This window comes from Lithobates pipiens, unplaced genomic scaffold (assembly GCF_037356315.1).
Source record: "Lithobates pipiens isolate NorthernLeopardFrog02 unplaced genomic scaffold, aLitPip1_a1.2 Scaffold_30, whole genome shotgun sequence".
NCBI lineage: Eukaryota > Metazoa > Chordata > Amphibia > Anura > Ranidae > Lithobates > Lithobates pipiens.
Window position 1 is genome coordinate 158,698,777 of NW_027507791.1, and position 18,801 is coordinate 158,717,577.

Genomic DNA, 18,801 nt, shown 5'->3' on the forward strand with positions numbered 1-18,801 from the left:
CAAAATACATTCTGCTATTACTCCCGAGTATGGCAATACCACATGTGAGACTTTTACACAGCCTGGCCACATACAGAGGCCCAACATGCAGGGAGCGCCATCAGGCGTTCTAGAGCACCCAAGACAATTCTGACATTTCTCTCCTACATGTAAAAATCATCATTTATTTGCTAGAAAATTACATAGAACCCCAAAAAAATTGTATATGTTTTTTTAGCAAACACCCTGGAGAATACAATGGTGGTCGTTGCAACTTATCTCACACGGTATTTGCGCAGCAATTTTTCAAATGCGTTTTTTTGGAAAAAAATGTTTTTTTTTTGTTTTTTTTTTTTAAGCACAAAACAGTAAAGTTAGGCCAATTTTTGCATAATGTTTAAGATGAAGTTACGCCGAGTAAATAGATACCCAACATGTCACTCTTCAAATATTGCACACGCTCGTGGAATGGCGCCAAACGACGATACTTAAAAATCCCCATAGGCGACGCTTTAAATTTTTTTTACTGGTTACATGTTTTGAGTTAGAGAGGAGGAGGTCTAGGGCTAGAATTATTGCTCTCGCGCTAATGTGGGCGGGACTTACATATGCGTTCGCTTCTACATGCGAGCACATGGGGACAGGGGCGCTTTAAATTTAATTTATTTTTATGGTTCATTTTACTTTATTTTAGTTTGACATTTTTTTCCCCCAAAAAATTTTTTTTGATCACTTTTATTCCTATTACAAGGAATGTAAACATCCCTTGTAATAGGAATATGGCACAACAGGTCCTCTTTACAGTGAGATGTGGGGTCAATAAGACTCCACATCTTACCTCTAAGCTGGGAAGCCTGAAAAAAATAAAAATAAATAAAAAGATTCTGGCTTTGATCGTATTGGCGAGTCGGTAGAAGCACCGGAGGGCGGCGGGAGACGTCTATGGCTGGGTATTGCAGGGTATCACCGAGTATGGCTGGGTATTGCAGGGTATGGCAATTTATGGCAGAGTATTGTCAGGGTATTGCAGAGTATTGGCTGGAATTGTACTGCAGAGTATTGAGGCGTTAAATTCGGTGAGTAGTGATGTGGGCACCGCAGATGCAGCCCACAGCGCTGCTGACACCGATCGGTACAGAGAGGGGTGGGAGGAACCGGCATAACATGACGCCGGTTTGTTTACAAGTGATCGCTCCGTCATTTGACGGAGCGATCACGTGGTAAACGGCCGCGATGAGTGGCAGTTTACCGTGAGGCGCCGGGTCCCGGATGCCCTCGAGTGCGCACCCCAGGGGGCGCGCGAGAGCGGAATTCTGGGTGTACGTCATATGACGGCCTCTCAGAGTTAAACAACCGCCCTGTAGCCCCCATTCGGCTATGGGCTGGTTGTTAAGTGCTTAATTTGCTATTGTATCTGCTTGTACATCCAACACTCCCCATACTGACAATTTTACTGTCAAAATGTGCCCCCCGTGCTCCTTCTTCCAGCATGGGGGCACTTTAATACAAAAGGTGCACCCCCATCAAATCATTCTCTGCAGCGATTACCTTTTGTACCACCACCCCCTCCATTTAGAATGTAAGCTCTATGAGCAGGGCCCTCCTGTACCTTTTGTATTGTACTGTAATTGTGTTGCCCCCCCCCACACCTATACGGTGTATAGCGCTGCGTAAACTGTTGGCACCATATAAATATATATATATTTATATAGAAGAAGATGAGGTGTGTTACTGGCCAGATCACCAGATGAAAACAGAGGGGGAGGCTAAAGAAGAAAACAAAGGCTTGGTTTACACTAGGAACCACACTGCATTCCTGTTCAATTCACATGCGATTCAGTGCGGTGCGACTGGAGCTGAATGGGCCCCAATTGCACCACACTATGCTAAAGATGCGCATGCAACAATTTTTGGAACCGTACTGCAACCGGATTGAGTTGCCATTTGATATCATGCGATCTGGTGACAGTAAACACACTGTGTTTGAAGTGTTAAGATTGCACGGATACCCACTGCAGATAAGGGCAGTGCGATTTGAATGAATTGTGGAAAATGCACACAGATCACAGCGTTCCCCGCGTCTGTGGGAACCTACACTAATGTTACCTAAAGCTATTACCTTTTGTACCACCACCCCCTCCCTTTAGAATGTACCGTATATACTCGAGTATAAGCCGAGATTTTCAGCCTCTTTTTTGAGGCTGAAAGTGCCCCCTCGGCTTATACTCGAGTCACCGCTGTCTGACTGCTCGATCAGCGTATCGAGCAGACAGACGGCGGACATTAAAATTCAAAAGCCGCGCCTCCTTCTCCGCCTCCGCCTGTGATAGGCGGAACACTGAATTTCCCAGCAGTCAGTGTTCCGCCTATCACGGACATCCGTTCATTCTCATACTACGGACGAGTATGAGAGGATGTCCGTGATAGGCGGAACACAGGCTGCTGGGAAATTGAGTGTTCCGCCTATCACAGGCGGAGGACGGAGGCGCAGCTTTTGAATCGTAGAATGGCCGCCGAGAAGAGCGGCGATCCATCGGCACGACACGGGACGGAGGAGGCACGGGACACCGGAAGGCACGGGACAGAGGAGGCACGGGACAGAGGAGGCTCGGGACGACGGCGGCTCGGGACGGAGGCTTGGGACACAGGTAGGCTGGACACACACACACACAAGGCTGCACGGACACACACACACACACACACACACACAGGGATGGATGGATGGATGGATGGATGGATACACACACACACACACACACAGGGATGGATGGATGGATGAATACACACACACACACACACACAGGGATGGATGGATACACACACAGGGATGGATGGACGGACACACAGGGATGGATGGATGGATGGATGGACACACACACACAGGGATGGATGGACGGACACACACACAGGGATGGACGGACACACAGGGATGGACAGCCATGTCTCACCCTCGGCTTATACACGAGTCAATAAGTTTTCCAGTTTTTTGGGGGTAAATTGGGGGCCTCGGCTTATATTCGGGTCGGCCTATACTCGAGTATATACGGTAAGCTCTATGAGCAGGGCCCTCCTATACTTTTTGTATTATACTGTAATTGTGTTGTCCCCCCGATACATTGTAAAGCGCTGTGTATTATTATGAAGAATAATGTAGCCACCACATATATGACATTTTTCGGTTGAATACTGCTTTAAGGTGAAGTGGGATATACTAATACCCGGCACCCCATAAGAAAAAGTGGCCCTAAGAACTTCCCAATACAATGTGTAAGGCCAGCATGAGCAGTTTGTCACATTCCTCACACAGTCCTGACAAGATCCGGACATTCTCCCATTACAACAAATGTGTCAGTGACACAACGAGTGAGAGGAGTGACGTCTCCCCGCTCCAGTCATTCACGAACCCTCCGATTCATATTCGTTACATAAAGTGTATCTGCAATAGCCGCCTGTGGTGGCGTCGGTTTCTTTTGTGTCACATTAGCCCCCATCTTTCGCCATTTTGGCTGCGGTGCTTTCTACCTAGCCGTACCCCCACTGCTGTTTCCCGCTAGAATTCCCCCCCCACCGGAAATAAAAGATCGAAGGGAGAATTGTAACATAGATAGAGCCCACACGACGGGGAGGCGAACCGAACCCTCCCTTACTACCTCACCCGCCATAAACAACCTGCACAGAGGCCTGTGCTTCGCCAACCCTAATGACACGGGCGGCGGGGACGGTCAGCAGAGCGGACACCATGTCAACACGTGTGGTGCTATACAGACGGACAACAACACGGGGCCTCCGGGCTCCCAGAGAGTGCCCGCTGTACTGCCTGTGTACCGAACACAATCAATGACAGAGCTGGCACCACCAACAACCACCCCCCTCCCCTTTACAATAGAATGCCAGTCACAAAGCCGCCTGTCACAGACCTGCCTGCAATAGCCGCTTTCATTACTAATGAACGAGAGGAAGAAGCAGCCGTCCACCGTATTCTGGCAGGCGGCTACTGAGCTCCTGCAGCACCACATAGTCCAGCCGCCTCACTCCTCCTCCTCATACACCCCTAATTACTTCCAGCAGGGGCACTATAGGAGGACGCGGGAGCATGCGAAGCCGAGCTGCAGCTCCATGAATAGTCTACAGGCAGCAGGCCCGGGCATCTTCCACTTACCTCCAACCCTGTACATGTTTGCAGCCATGTCTTCCAGGTAGGGAGGAGGAAGGGGGGATTCCGCCAGCACTCCTCCTCCCCTCGGTGTCTTCTCCAAGTGCTGAGCCCCTTCTTTGTTCCCGTAGACTTCTCCCGATCCCTTCTGTGGTTTCAGGTGGGATTCCAGTCTCCTTTTTGGAAAATGGTGGCTCGTTCAGCCGAGGAGGAGGAGGGGAAAGGGGTGCATTTAAAGAGGCAGTGCCTTGCCTCCTGGTGGCAATGTGCTTGAAGGAAAAAAAAGAGCGAAGAAACAGCAACAGTCCTCAGCGAGGGGAGGGAGGGGGGAGAGAGGAGGAAGCAGTCATTCGGTCCAATTCAATCATTCCCCCTCCCCTCAACACTCACAGTGGATGGACCTAGTGATAACTATGAGCCGCATCTCTGGAGGGTTCATAGTATCTTTTCTTCAGTTTGTTTTGTCTTCAAAGTGTATCTCTAAACGGTATTCAATCCAAAACTAAAAATGTAACCACTTCAGCCCCGGAAGGATTTACCCCCTTCCACCGAATAGAGCGTTTTTTTTTGTGATTCAGCACTGCGTTGCTTTAACTGAGAATTGCGCGGTCGTGCAACATTGCTCCCAAACAAAATTGACGTCCTCTTTTTTTTTTTTTTTTTTTTTTTTTTTTTTTTTTTCCACAAATTGAGCTTTCTTTTGGTGGTATTTGATCACCCCTGTGGTTTTTATTTTTTGCGCTATAAACAAAAAAGAGCGTCAATTTTAGAAAAAAAACACATTATTTTTTTACTTTTTGCTATAATAAATATCCCCCACAAATATATATAAAAAAAAAAAAAAATTTCCCTCAGTTTAGGTCAATACGTATTCTTCTACATATATTTGGTAAAAAAAAAATCAAAATAAGAGTTTGGTTATAGCGTCTACAAAATAGGGGATAGTTTTATGGCATTTTTATGAACAATTTTTTTTTTTTTACTACTAATGGCGGCGATCAGCGTTTTTTTTTTTTTTTATCATGACTGCGACATTACAGCGGACATATCAGACAATTTGACACATTTTTGGGACCATTGGCATTAATACAGCGATCGATGCTATGAAATTGCATTGATTACTGTTAAAATGTCACTGCCAGTGAGGGGTTAACCACTAGGGGGTGGGGAGGGGTTAAGTGTATCCAAGGGGCGTGGCTGTGTGCGACACCACACTAATCGCTGCTCCCGATCACAAGGAGCAGACGATCAGTGTGCTGTCATTAGGCAAAACGGAGATGCTGTTTACATCAGCATCTACCCGTTCTTGAGCTCCGTGACACGATCGCAGGTATCCCCACAGCAATCGAGTCCGGGGGTACCGTCACGCAGCTCGTGGCAGGCGTGCGCGCCACCAGCAGCGGGAAATTCAAAGTAACGTACGGGTAGGTTACTTTGCCCAGCCGTGCCATTCTGCCGATGTCTAAGTACAGGAGGTGGTCGGGAACCGGTTAATTACCAATCACCAATGTGCTGTCTGCCTTAGTTTTCTTTTGTTAGGCTTTTTCCCTCTGTTTTCACCTGGTGATTAGGCTAGTAATGTCCTGTTCACATCCAAGTGTATCAGCATCACGCACTTCTGCCTGCGTTTCCAGAACACGTTAACATGCATGCATGGGTGCCACTTATTGTTAAAGGATATTGGTATTATACAGCACCAACCGTTTACGCAGTGTTTTACAACATAAGGACAGACAGTACGATTACAATGTAGTTTAATCACTTAAGGACCGTAAGATTTCCCCCCTTAATGACCAGGCCCCTTTTTGCGCTACGGCACTGCTTCACTTTAGCTGACAATTGCATGGTCATGCGATGCTGTTTTCATTTACCTGTTCTGGCGCTCTGTGGAGTGATCATGGGTGGTCGGCGGACATCATGGCCACGCGCATCAGTTGCCCTAGTGGGCCTGCCTGCTGTACATGTAGAACAGACAGACGTACAGCTACGGCAATTCACGAGTAAGAGCCCAAGTGCCGCAGTATAATGATGGCGGCTGGTCGGCAAGTGGTCAATACAATAGGAATCTGAGAGCCCTGCTCATTAAAGCTCATAATCTATGAGGATAAGTTCACCTTAAAAAACATTTTTTGCAGGTAAAAAATGTGCATTTGCTATTTTATTTTAGGACTCTGGAAAGTATTGCGCCAGCAATCAACAGATCACTGGTGCCATGCAGGACTCAAAACTGTCAGTGTAATCTGTTTGCCTGTATATCATATGGGCAGGCAGTTTACACTGACAGGAAGAATCAATGAACTATCTAGAGCACTTAAAAGCGCCTTGGTAGTTAATTGAGAGCTACAAGCTCACAGTCGCAAAGGTAGTCGGTACTTGTAGTTGATTCATTCACAGAACTCTGTAAATGAATGACAACCATGTTGTTTTCAAAAAGTGACAGCTTGTATGGGGTAACTTCTCCTCAGAGACAGTGGGAACACGTTACACCCTAAATTTTCCCAAAGGTGAACTTCTTTAATGGCAACTCCAAAGATACTAAAGAAACGTGTTTTGTTGAGTGAGGAAATGCCCAAAAAAAAAAAATGCCAAAGTTGGCTAACAATGAGGGTACAGGAGTTATTTTGATGTGTTTTTGGAGAATAGGGCAGCCCATTCAAGCGAATGCGTTGCCCTACATGTCATGACAAAAACTATTTACAAGTGATAGTAAACACACACTATTTCATTTATCACTGCCACTTTTTCCTAATCAATATTTATTTCAGGTACTTTTATAGCACCATCAATTTATGCAGCACTGTGCATATACATTGTACATCAGCCCCTACCTTCACAGAGCTTGCAATCTAAGGTCCTTAACTCACATTCATATAAGGGCCAATTTAACCAGGATTCAATTTACTTACCAGCATGTCTTTGGAGTGTTGGAGGAAACTGGAGAACCCAGAGGAATCCCACACAAGGACAGGGATACAGAACATACAAACTCCAGGCAGGTAGTGCCATGGCATGGATTCAAACCAGCGACCGTTTTGCTGCTAGGTGAAAGTGCTAACCACTACACCACTGTGCTGCCCAGCTGTTACAGGACCCAACCTGTCTGTAGGGGAATATAAGCAGGAGGAGCTTCTAGTTCTCTGCTGCTGGTCACGTAAAAAAAAAAAAACAGCCTTTGGAATATGGAGTAAAAATAAATAATATCAATAAACTTTTAAATCATCATACACATGTATATTTGAAATTAATTCTTTATTATTTTTTAGCAATAACATTGTGTGTGCGGGTTTCTGTCAGTCACAGGCTGTCACGCCTCTCCAGCATGTGTCTTAATATAGGAGGGAGGTGAAGCCTCCATCAATCTACATGTAATATCCAGCCCCCCATATGTAATATCCAGCCCCTGGAAGGAGCAAGGCATAAAAGGGACTTGGGAGCCAAAAATTTCGGAGCAGCAGCCAGAGAAACACCAACCTTGGCCACTTGCTAGGGATGAAATGTGCTGAGGATGAAGGAAGCTCCTGTCCCTGCAATTGGTGTTCTACCTAGAACGACTATTCCCAACGTCACTCGTAGAAACATGTATTGAAGACATGGAATGCATTTTGAAGCTGGTTGGCTTGTGGTTCTGGCTGCCCCTTGGACATTTCTGGCTCCCAAGTCACCTTTATAACATGCCTTACACATGCGTATTTTTGTGAGTACATTCATTTTCCAATAAATTGTCATTGATTTTATTTTTTTAATGCTACACTATGGGATTAAGCTGTTGTTTCTTTTGTTTAGATGCAGGATAAAGGATTTACAGTACATACAATAAATAAAAGCTGGTGGCCGGAAGCACTCCTGTTATGCCTAGTACACACGGTCAGAAATTCCGACGGAAAAGGTTTATATTGTCGGAAAATCCGATCGTGTGTCGGCTCTATCAGACTTTTTCCGCCGGAAAAAATTTGAGCACAGGATCCCAAATTTTCCAACAAAAAAATCTGATCTGACTTTGTCCGATCGTTTATAGAGAATCCCGATTGGACAAAGTGCCACGCAGGCTCAGATCAAATTACGAGACCAAAGCTATTGGCTATTAGCCTCAACATAGTTCTGTCGTAACAAACGAACATCATCATGCTCCGAACGATCAGATTTGCACAACTTTGTCCGACCGTGTGTATGCAACATCAGTATAGGACAAAATCCATTGGAAAAAATCAGACGGATTTTGTTATTGGAATGTCCGACTGTGTGTACAAAGCATTAGTGTTAAATGGTTTGTTTCAACCCCCATAATTGCTACATCTTCAGGAGAGCTTGTTCTGTTGAAAAACAACAGACTTACTGACAGACACACCCTGTGGGGAAAAAAGCCTAAAAAAGAAAACAAATGCAGCCATTATATCTATAGGTGTTATATAATAAAGGTTTTGCATTTGGGTTTATTGCAGCTATAACAAATTGGGTACCAGCTTGCAATTACCCCTTCATTACCACGCCAGTTTTCAGTGCTGTAAACGTTTGACTGACAATTACTTCATCATGTAACACTATACACAAATGGGTTTTAGAGCTGGTCCACACCAGATGCAGTCCAGTGCATTTTTAATCTGCATCAGAAATGCATACACAGTATTTCTTTATCATACATCATGGGACACAGAGCAGTTATTCATGACTATCTGGGTTATACGCTACCTCTAAGTGATTGGACACTGGCAACCAATACCAAGAAGGTTCCTCCCATATAACCCCTCCCATACAGGAATTAGCTCAGTTTTTCGCCAGTGTCTTCAGGTGATGGTCACGAACATGAAGCTTTCAACATTTTGTCAATTGAACGTCCCAGTGAGGACGTTATTAACGGATCCGTTCGGATGGCACGAAGCTAAAGGAATGGTACCCGAGCCTCGATGCAAGAACGAGGTTTTGCTTGTAATGTGTCTTATCTAGGCGCTGGACCCTTGGATAGTGGTATTCTGGTCATTAACTTGACCAAGATAAACCCAAAGGGTGCTTTACAGGCCCAAGGGTGTGGACCCCAAGATGGGGGACCCGGTCCTTGAAGGTCCACAGAGGCAATACCCGCCATGGTGGGGGAATATTGGGCTTCTCAGGTCCTGCAGCGTGGACTGGTGAGTAATCCCTCTGGGATTGCTGTATACCCCTCTGTTACTGTGTCTTTTCAAAGCTGTTAAAGAATGTCTCCATGCTGTGTTTTTTATAATGATGAAACGCTGGCTCATGCGGAGACGCCGGTGCCATACGAACGTGCTGTCGCCGTACGGTTGTACGCATGCGCCGCTGAGGTGATTTTCGCCTCGTATGGTCGACGGTCTTCAGGCACACATACACCGTATTTTGGCACCACTTGCAGTATATGTTCGGATATCACATCTCCCTCGCGGATCGAATGGCGCCATTTGGAACCTTTAAAAGAGGCAGTTCACCTGGTGTGTGCGTGGAGGCATAGAGCTTGTTGGGCACATGAGTCTGCAGGTTTGTGGACACAGTTGCATCAGGTTAAAGGGGACAGTGTTGAAACTGTAATAGCTGCTGTATACTAGATTACAGTTAGAAGCTCAGAGGGAGTGCTGTCTTCCCATACTTGTAAGCAATGTCTTCTAGGGAACAGGGAGCAAGACCAATACAGGGTTAAGAGTACCTCCTTTAAAAGCAGGAGATCAAGCTCTTGAGGTATTATCCCAGCTTCCCCTGAATGTCCTACGGCTTCTGGCTTGGCTGAGCCATTCCATTTGTCGGGCATTGTGGCTACAACTGGTGCCCCTGCCTCGGCTTATGTTACTAAAGTTACTAAAGATGATTTGGCATCTGCCTTATCTGGCCTTGAAGGTAAAATAGCAGATATGATTGCCTCGGTAACACAAGCAGGGAGAAAAACAGATCTCCCTCTCCAGAGCCTGATCATGATGGTGAGTCACCTGAGCATCAGGACTCTAATAACCAGGCAGGGCCAGGGGACCCAGACCCAGAGTGGGAGGAGGATCTGGTCGCAAAGGATCGGGAAGAAGGAGAAGCTGAGGACTCTTCAATAGGAGAGTCTAGCTCGGACAAGCCATTCTCAGCCTCCCATTCCCAAAAAATATTTGTCCATTCTCTGACAGAGATGGTTCGAGCTGGGTTTAAATTACCCCGAGTCCAGGAAACTGGACCCTCCTGCTCTACTTTGGGTTCTCTTCGACCTCAGCAGGGTTTCAAGGCATTTCCTGTGCATCCATTGTTAGAACAGGTGATCTATGCAGATTGGGATCATCCTGACAGGATATATTTGCCTCCAAAAAGGTTTCCCCTCTTGTATCCTATGGAGGAGAAATTCAAGAAGGAATGGGGTACACCTCTGGTGGATGCTGCCATTTCTTCAGTAAATAAAAATTTGACCTGCCCGGTGGATAACGCCCAGGTATTTAAGGATCCGGCCGATAAAAAGCTAGAAACTTTGCTGAAGGCCTCCTTTACAATAGCTGGTTCGGTTGTTCAGCCAGCTATTGGCATCTGCCAGTCCTTAAAAGATTGTGTTAAGAAATTGGTCAGGAACCTTCCTTGTCAAGGAGAAGCTACCAAGGAATTATCGGAGCTTCCTCGCACCTTGTGCTTTACAGAAGACGCATTAATAGATGCGATCCAACAGATGTCTCGTTGTGCACTTCTGTCCGTGCATATGCGCAGGGTCTTGTGGCTGAAAAACTGGTCGGCCGAAACACCATGCAAAAAGCTTCTTGTAGCTTTTCCTTTTCATGGTGAATGCCTGTTTGGCGAACATCTGGATAGGTATATCCAAAAGATCTTGGGGGGGAAAAGCGCTTTGCTCCCTGTTAATAGGAAGAATAAGCGACCCTCCTTTAAGATTCCCCAGGACCTAGTTCTTCTTCTCCCAATCGGTATCGACGGCCTCAACAGTCCGGTTTTAAAAAACTGCAGGGTCAGAGAAACCCTGGACTCCAAGGTCAAACAAGCTCAGTTCCAAGTCTACCCTTTGAAGGGGCACCCCCACTCTTATGGGAGGGGGGAAGACTTGGCTGTTTTTGGATGCTTGTGGAAAACAGGTTCAGGACAAGTGGGTCATTTCCATCATAACGTCTGGTTACAAGATAGAGTTTCGGGAGTTCTCTCCAACTTGGTTCTTGAGCTCAAGGGTTCCGGCCGAACCAGAGAAAAGGAAATGTCTGCTCCTAGCCTTAGAGCATCTGCAAAAGCAGGGAGTAATCATCGAGGTCCCGCATGGGGAAAGGTTCAAAGGGTTTTACGCAAACCTGTTCACCGTACCGAAACCGAATGGGGAGAAAAAAACTGCATGGGTTCCCCCTCTAAGGCCATACCAGGCCCTTGGGTTAGACATTATTTTTAAGGGGAACCCCCATGCCGCAAAATGACGTGGAGTCCCCCCAAAATCCATACCAGACCCTTATCAGAGCAAGCATCCCAGCAGGTTAGGAAAGGGGGTGGGGATGAGCGAGCCTTGCGCCCCCCCCTCCCCAAAGCACCTCGTCCCCATGTTGATGAGGACAAGGGCCTCTTCCCGACAACCCTGGCCATTGGTTGTTGGGATCTGTGGTGGGGGGCTTATCGGAATCTGGAAGCTCCTTTAATAAGGAGGCCCCCAGATCCCAGCCCCCCATCCTTTGTACCCCTACCCATTCACCTAAAAAAAGTGTCAAAAATAAAACACAGTACACAAGTAAATTATTACGGCAGCTCCGGGGTCACTTCTGATTTTACATTCCCCCTTCTGGGTCTCTGGATCTTCTCTGCTTTCCGTTGATGTCTTCTAGCCCTCTCCAGTTCTTCTTCCTCTGTCCACTGTCTTCTGCCTCTGACGGGTCTTGTCCGCTGTTTTCTCAGTCTTTTCCTGGGTTTTCTCTGCTATCCTTCTCTGTTCTTCTTCTGATGTTGACTCAATGATCTCTCCCGCTCTAATGCTGGGTGCGTGGTGTGCCACTACTTGGCATGGGTCACCGGGTGACTTCATCCAGAGGTTTTGCCCCTTATGATGTCACCATTCCATCATGCCACGGTTGGTGATGTTATTAGGGGGCGGGACCTCCGGGTGACGTCACCTGGTGACCCCGCCCCATGCCAGTATAAGTAGTGGCACACCATGCACCTAACATCAGAGGGGGAGAGAGCACAGAGTCAGCATTAGAAGAAGAACAGAGGAGAAGACAGAGGACAAGACCCGGCAGAGGCAGAAGACAGTGAACAGAAGGAGAAGAACCAAAGAGGGCTAGAAGATATCAGCGGAGAAGACCCAGACAGGGGAGAAGAACCGGCAGAGGCAAAAGACGTCAGCAGAGGAGGCAGACGAGCTGGAGAGGGGAGAAGAAGTCGGAAGCGACGTCGGAGCTGCCTTACTAAATTACTTTAAAAACCTGTGTACTGCAGACCCCGGCAACCAATGGCCAGGGTTGTCAGGAAGAAGCCCTTGTGCTCATCAATATGGCGGCTGGGGGGGCGCCCTGTTGAGGGCATGCCACCTGGTATGGTTCAGAAGGGGGTGGTGCTCGCTTGTCCCCACCCCCTTTCCTGACCTGCCGGGCTGCTTGCTTGGATAAGGGCATGGTATTGTTTTAGGGGGGGAACCCGCGCAAGTTTTTCAGTGTGGGTGGTTCCCCTTAAAATCCACGTCAGACCGAAGGGCCTAGTATGGTCTTGGAGGAGGAACCCATTGCTTTTTTTTAAATTTGGTGTGGAGTTTCCCTTCAAGATCATCAGAGCACAAGTCGCATGCCAAAGTCAGATCAGTTAAGACCGCTATCTGACTTTAATCCGACTTCAGTGATATTCAATGGGCTGAAGTCGAACCAAAGTAGTGCAGGAAGCATTTTCAAAGTCAGCAACATGTTTTGGACCAGTTAAGATGGCTCTCATAGGGAAACATTGATTTTCACACGTCATGCGACATGAGCTCCCAATGTTGGAGCGCTTGTCATATCAGCCTGGGTTCACACGTGTGCGTTACTAATTGAAGCTGTGGTTTCACTGCGCAGATAAAAATCAGTTGTTCAGCGGTCCCTCTGCGCTTTAGCTGCGGATCAGCTGCAAATTCAGAAGTAACCCCTAAAGTGTCTAATTAGAGCTGCAAATTTTGAGCTGGCCAATCGCTTGTTATGCATTTGTGAGGCTGCTAATAAAAAGATTGATTTTTGTGGACACTTCCTGGTTGTCCAGAGTCTGTGTAGTGTGTTTTTGTTTGTTAGCAAAATGTGTGCTGCTCTGCCCATGATAATGCTAACAGTTGTTGCTGCAACAGCAGCAACCTTGCTGGAAGTAGAGAAGAGGAGGAGAAGATACTGGGTTCATCTCATAATTGTAAATCGGGAGGAGAGAGGCCAGTTCATGATCCTGTATGAAGACCTCCGTGTGCATGATGAGAATTTTTTTAATTACACGCGCATGTCAATAACTAGGTGAGTCATTTACCTGCTAAACCATTCATTTTTTGCATGCATATTTCCATAGCAGGGGATGTTTGAAAAAGACACAAGTCCATCATGTGTTTTCTTTGTGTGTGATTATGTCAGTCTTATATTTTGATAAATAAGCGTTGTTTCTCTCCAAGTTGATGGGGACAAGGTGCTTTGTGTGTGTGTGGGGGGGGGGGGGGGGGGATCCCTCACTGCTTTGTTGTGCAGTTTGTGACCAGACAATTGTTATTGTTCAATTCAAATACCAGTGGCTAGATCTATGTCCAAATGATGTCACAACTGCAAATGACGTAGCATCTTATTTTTGATGTCACTTCTTTAACCTACATTTTGATGTAGATGAAAGATGCAGGCCTTCTTTGAAATAATAATGTTCTCTACCACTTACCTTACTATTTTGAAGACTGTATGACAAAATGTGTTTCATACATGTATCTAATCTAAGTTTTTTTTAAATTTAGTTTTGATGAATTGATTGGATTAATCTCCCCTCGCTTGGATCGTCAGAACACGTGCTACAGAACAAGTATCCAGCCTGCTGAAAGATTACTGATCACATTAAGGTACTTTTCTTCACTGATGTCCTTTGTCATGTGAATTTTGGAGCATTTAATCGAATGTTTTTACAATTCTTCAAACATGTGTAATTCTAAATATATATTCAATTATCCAAAATATATTTTATATATATATATATATATATATATATATATATATATATATATATATATATATATATATATATAAATAAAAAGTATGTAGCCATCATAAATTAACATAAAAAAAAAGTCTCTCAAGTAGGCCTTGTAATGGAAATTTGTAGTTTCTGTATATAATTGTATTCTATTTTATATGTATTGCACAATGCCCTCACTGTGCACACGGCACTAATAATGTTTTCAATACATGTTTTTAATTCTTTTGAGTCCTGATTAGAATTAGCCTGCCTATGTAACACCCCTTGTTACCATAAACGTACAATTGTAATATTAATGTGATACCTACGTAATCATGTGTATAAAAACCTTCAAATGCGTCATAATAAAGGAGAACGGTTATTTGGAAAGATGCTGAGCGTATCTTTTGTGTCTGTTCCCTACTGCAGTAGTTATTATTAATTTGGAACCACTAATCAATATGAGGATAGGAGTTGCCTATCTATAAAATATCCATTTCAGGGGGCGAGCCAGCCAGGAGGGGTTCCCAGGTGACCCTGAGTATCCGAAACGAGGAGCTTGAGACGATCCAGGAATTTCTGATAATCAGCCGTCTGAGGTAAGCCTTTTGCTTACATTTGAGTTATCAGACTTCCTTGATCGGTAAGGCATTTTCGGGACAAAGGGTACCTATTTTACTCCCCTTAATCAAACTGTATTGATTGGTGGTTATATGTTATGTTGTCATTGTCTACTGTCCATCGGAGTGTTATAGAGAAAGGGAAGAATAGTGCTGTTCACAGGTATATGTAGTACATCTGCTAGATAAAGTAGTTTAGAGGCAAGAGGGTATAGGCACACGTAGAGAAGACTGGCCAGTCAATATGAGCATTAAATTAGGTAAGGGAATGGAGGGTAAGAGACCCTCAAAAATGCCCAGCACAAGAGGCGCGCTATATATGAACCGGAGGTGTGGTTCCGCCTATACTGAGCCCCTAGATTAATGGTTAAAGTGGACAGGGATCCACAAAGGGTAACTGGGTTACCACCAAAGTCCACAGGAACAAAGAATCATGCAGAGTATACAGCTAGAGAAACAGCTATGTATGTGAGCAGGATGGATCAAGGGTGACAATTAACACTAGACAGAAAGGGACTTTTTGATGTTAAGTTGTGGAATGAATTTGGGGTCAGGCACTACAACTAGTAAAGTCAAGAAACAGTAATGAGAGTTAAAACAGAAGGCTTTATATGTTGTCAGAGAGGGAAGATGGGGTGAGCACTACGGCTTCCCATCTGATCATAGAAGGTACAGTATGTGAAGTATGGTATTACAATACATTGAATGCAAAGGATATCAGAACAAAATAAAGAAAGCAGAAGTTTAAGCAAGGAAGTATTAAAAAGCGTTAAAATAAAGTGAGAGAATGATATGCATGTGTTGTGTACAAATGGGAATAATGTAAGCAATGTTAGGCCGCGTACACACGGGCGGACTGTTCGCCCAACTTTGTTCGTCAAACAATCCGACAAACAGTCCGCTCAAAATTTGCATGAACGGACTTGACCACACACGATGAACGAACAGTCCGCTGAAAGCGTGCGCGATGACGTGAACGGCACGTACGACGGGACGAGAAATTCGACGTCCAATACACTGCAATGCAACCTTCGCCGTGTAAATCCTTTCTAAGCATGCACAAAACTTAGTTTGTCGAACAAGCCTACACACGAGCGGACTGTCTTACGGAAATTCCGAAAAACTTTGTTCGTCAGACTGTCCGCTGAAACTGTCCGCTGAAGCCCACACACGAGCGGACTGTCCGCTGAAACACTGTTCAGCGGACAAAGTTGGGCGAACAGTCCGCCCATGTGTACGCGGCCTTAGAGATATATTTGTGTATGTTTGTGAATGCTGGAACCTTTAGTTCTATCGCTTGTGTGTGTGTCATGTACGCAGATGTGACCCCCCTCCTTTGTGCTCTCCTGAAAGAATGTAGCTGGGAAGAGAGGTTGATGATAAGCTGGAAGGACACCATGCCAATTTCAGTTTTTTAGACAAAACATTTATAACAAAATGTTCCAGGTTAACGAATCTAATGATAAACAATGTGATCACAATTATTTTTGAATCTGTTTTCCAAACATGGTAAAATGAAGGTTACATTTAACCGTGTCTTACACAAATTGAATATCCTTTGATAGTGGAAACAGTGCATTAAAAAAAAAAAAAAAAGAGAGAGAAATTGAGTAAAATTAAGTAATACGTCCCCCTTTAAGGACATTTATCTGTGCATATATATTAGTGTGTGATATTGAAATTATCATATGAGTATTAATTTCTAATACTAACAATTTTATTATTAAATATAGATATATTGAAACTGGTTTAGACAACCCCAGGTTAATGGGGGAATTGGTAAAAATGGGATTAGTTTAGATTAAGATAACAATTTAGTAATTTTACATTTATTGAGTGGAAAGAAAAAAAAGATTAAGATGAGGTTGTTAATTTGAATACAGCTGCAATAATGTTTAACAAAGCCAAGATGGATGGGATACATAAGAAGTTTTCTACAAAAATGAAATCTTAAAGTCTGATAATATTTATTATATTTATCTTTTGTGTCTGTTCCCTACTGCAGTAGTTATTATTAATTTGGAACCACTAATCAATATGAGGATAGGAGTTGCCTATCTATAAAATATCCATTTCAGCCTCTTCAACTTAGTTAACCAAAAAGTCCTCTTGGCCCTCAATCCTTGGACAGACATCATTAATCATAGATTGTGATATGTTTTTTTGGAAAGGGGTCTCACTGGAGTAGTGACTGGCAGAAGCTGGGTCATCACTGGCAGTGCTGGGAGCAGGCCTAGCCTCACCATGTTGACTTGGCACATACATACCAGGATTTTGGGGGGGGGGTGTCTGATTGAAGGAATTGGGGATGGGATAGGGAATGTTACTCTGTGGCACTTCATATCTGGAGATTGCCTTTTCAAAATTAGAAGGATAGGATGTGGGATTATAGGGGTAAGGTTGGTGTTGTTGTTCAGGGTACTGGACGTATCTGGGGTAGTTAACGGGAGGTCTTGGTGGTGGCACATATGGCACTTTAAATGAAACTTCCTCACATGGCTGTGAGAAGGAGTGCAGCACTTGTTCAATAGTGTTTCACATTTCAAAGTAGCGCTCTAGTGGTACCTTTTTAATTAGAGGTACAAAACTGAGTGCCAGTATAGTATCCGGACAAAAAAAAAGCATCCACCTTTTCAGACATGGTTTTCAACATTTCAAGTAGGCGCTCACTTATGTCAAGTTGGGATTGAGGTGCTAGCCTCCGTGGTACTTTGGCTGACAGAACAATGTCTGAAGGAGCAGAGGAGGGCCCAGGGATAGCTTCTGCCACTGCAGATTGTTCATCTGGATTTGTTTCCCAAAGATTGGAAGAGCTTTGGATTTGTGATAAATCCTCTGTGCCTTCTTGAAATTCAATCTGGGCTTTGGCCTTCGGTTGAGCCTCTGGTTGGTCCTCCATTACATCTTGTTCCTCCCAACTAGCTTCTGTCCTGTTTTTCAAAAATAAAGAGTGGAACTAAATTAGGCATAATCAAAGTTAAGAGGTTAACAGATATATAGATGAAAACATACTCCCTCATCTCCACAATGGGTTGCAGAAAATTGAAGTCCCTGGCAAACATATAGGGTACCCTTGGCGCTTCCCCCGTGCCACTCCTTGCTTCTTTGACGTGACGCATATATTTTCAATAAGCATCACACATGCTACACCACCTTGTCTGTAAGTAGTGCACCGAAAAACATAAAAATGTATCATTTTATTTATGTTTGCTTTTAGGTACCTAGCAACAGGAAATTCTTTTGGAAGTTTGCACTATGAATTTAAGGTTGGGAAGTCAACTATTAGTGGCATCGTTAATGAAACCTGCCTAGTCATATGGGAAGAACTGAAGGATTTGGTGAAGAAGCCAAAAAAAAAAGAAATGGTTGAAGATAGTGGAGATATTCTTGGAGCGTTGCAACTTCCCCAACTGTCTGAGAGCCATAGATGGGAAGCACATCCGCATCCTCAAGCCTCCAGCTAGTGGGAGCCAATATTTTAATTATAAGTCCTCATGCACACGGACGTTTTAAAAAACTGGCTGCAAAGCTAGCTCCTAAGCCTTGAAAAATCGGCGTTAAAAACGCAATTTTTACCGCGTTTTGCATTGGCGTTTTTGCGCATGTTTTTGCGCGTTAGCGTCAAGTAGCGTTTTTTTTTTAAAAACACATCCAGATGGCTATAGCACTTCCAAATTTCCCACAATGCCACAGAAAACAAAGAAAATGTGTTGCAGAGCATGTGTCGGTGCCATTTTGGTAGGAGAGAGAGAGGAGAGAAGAGAACATTTCGGAGTCTTTTGGAGTTAGTTGATTTTCCTGAGTAGTATGGATCCTATTCTCCAGAAAATTGATGAGGCAATCCTCCTGATTATCTTGCGGAGGCAGCGGAGAAGGAGACAGGAGGAGGAGAGAAGAAGCAGACATCAGTTTTGGGTGCATCCTATGGTATCCAATCGATTG

General features: G+C 44.6%; 1 protein-coding gene across 13 annotated transcripts in view; it reads right to left on the minus strand.

Annotated features, from left to right (window-relative positions):
- Window positions 1-4,449, minus strand: part of MTA1 (metastasis associated 1) — a 635,520-nt gene extending 631,071 nt beyond the window's left edge. For 6 of the 13 annotated variants that reach the window (XM_077465029.1, XM_077465030.1, XM_077465027.1 and 3 more), the window contains exon 1: window positions 4,139-4,447. In XM_077465029.1, coding sequence (XP_077321155.1) covers window positions 4,139-4,166 — 28 coding nt within the window. In that variant the 5' untranslated portion in view covers window positions 4,167-4,447. Of the gene's footprint in view, window positions 1-4,138 lie in introns of all 13 variants that reach the window. The other 7 variants (XM_077465028.1, XM_077465023.1, XM_077465024.1 and 4 more) reach the window with 3 other exon arrangements.
- Between the last annotated feature and the right edge of the window lie 14,352 nt (window positions 4,450-18,801).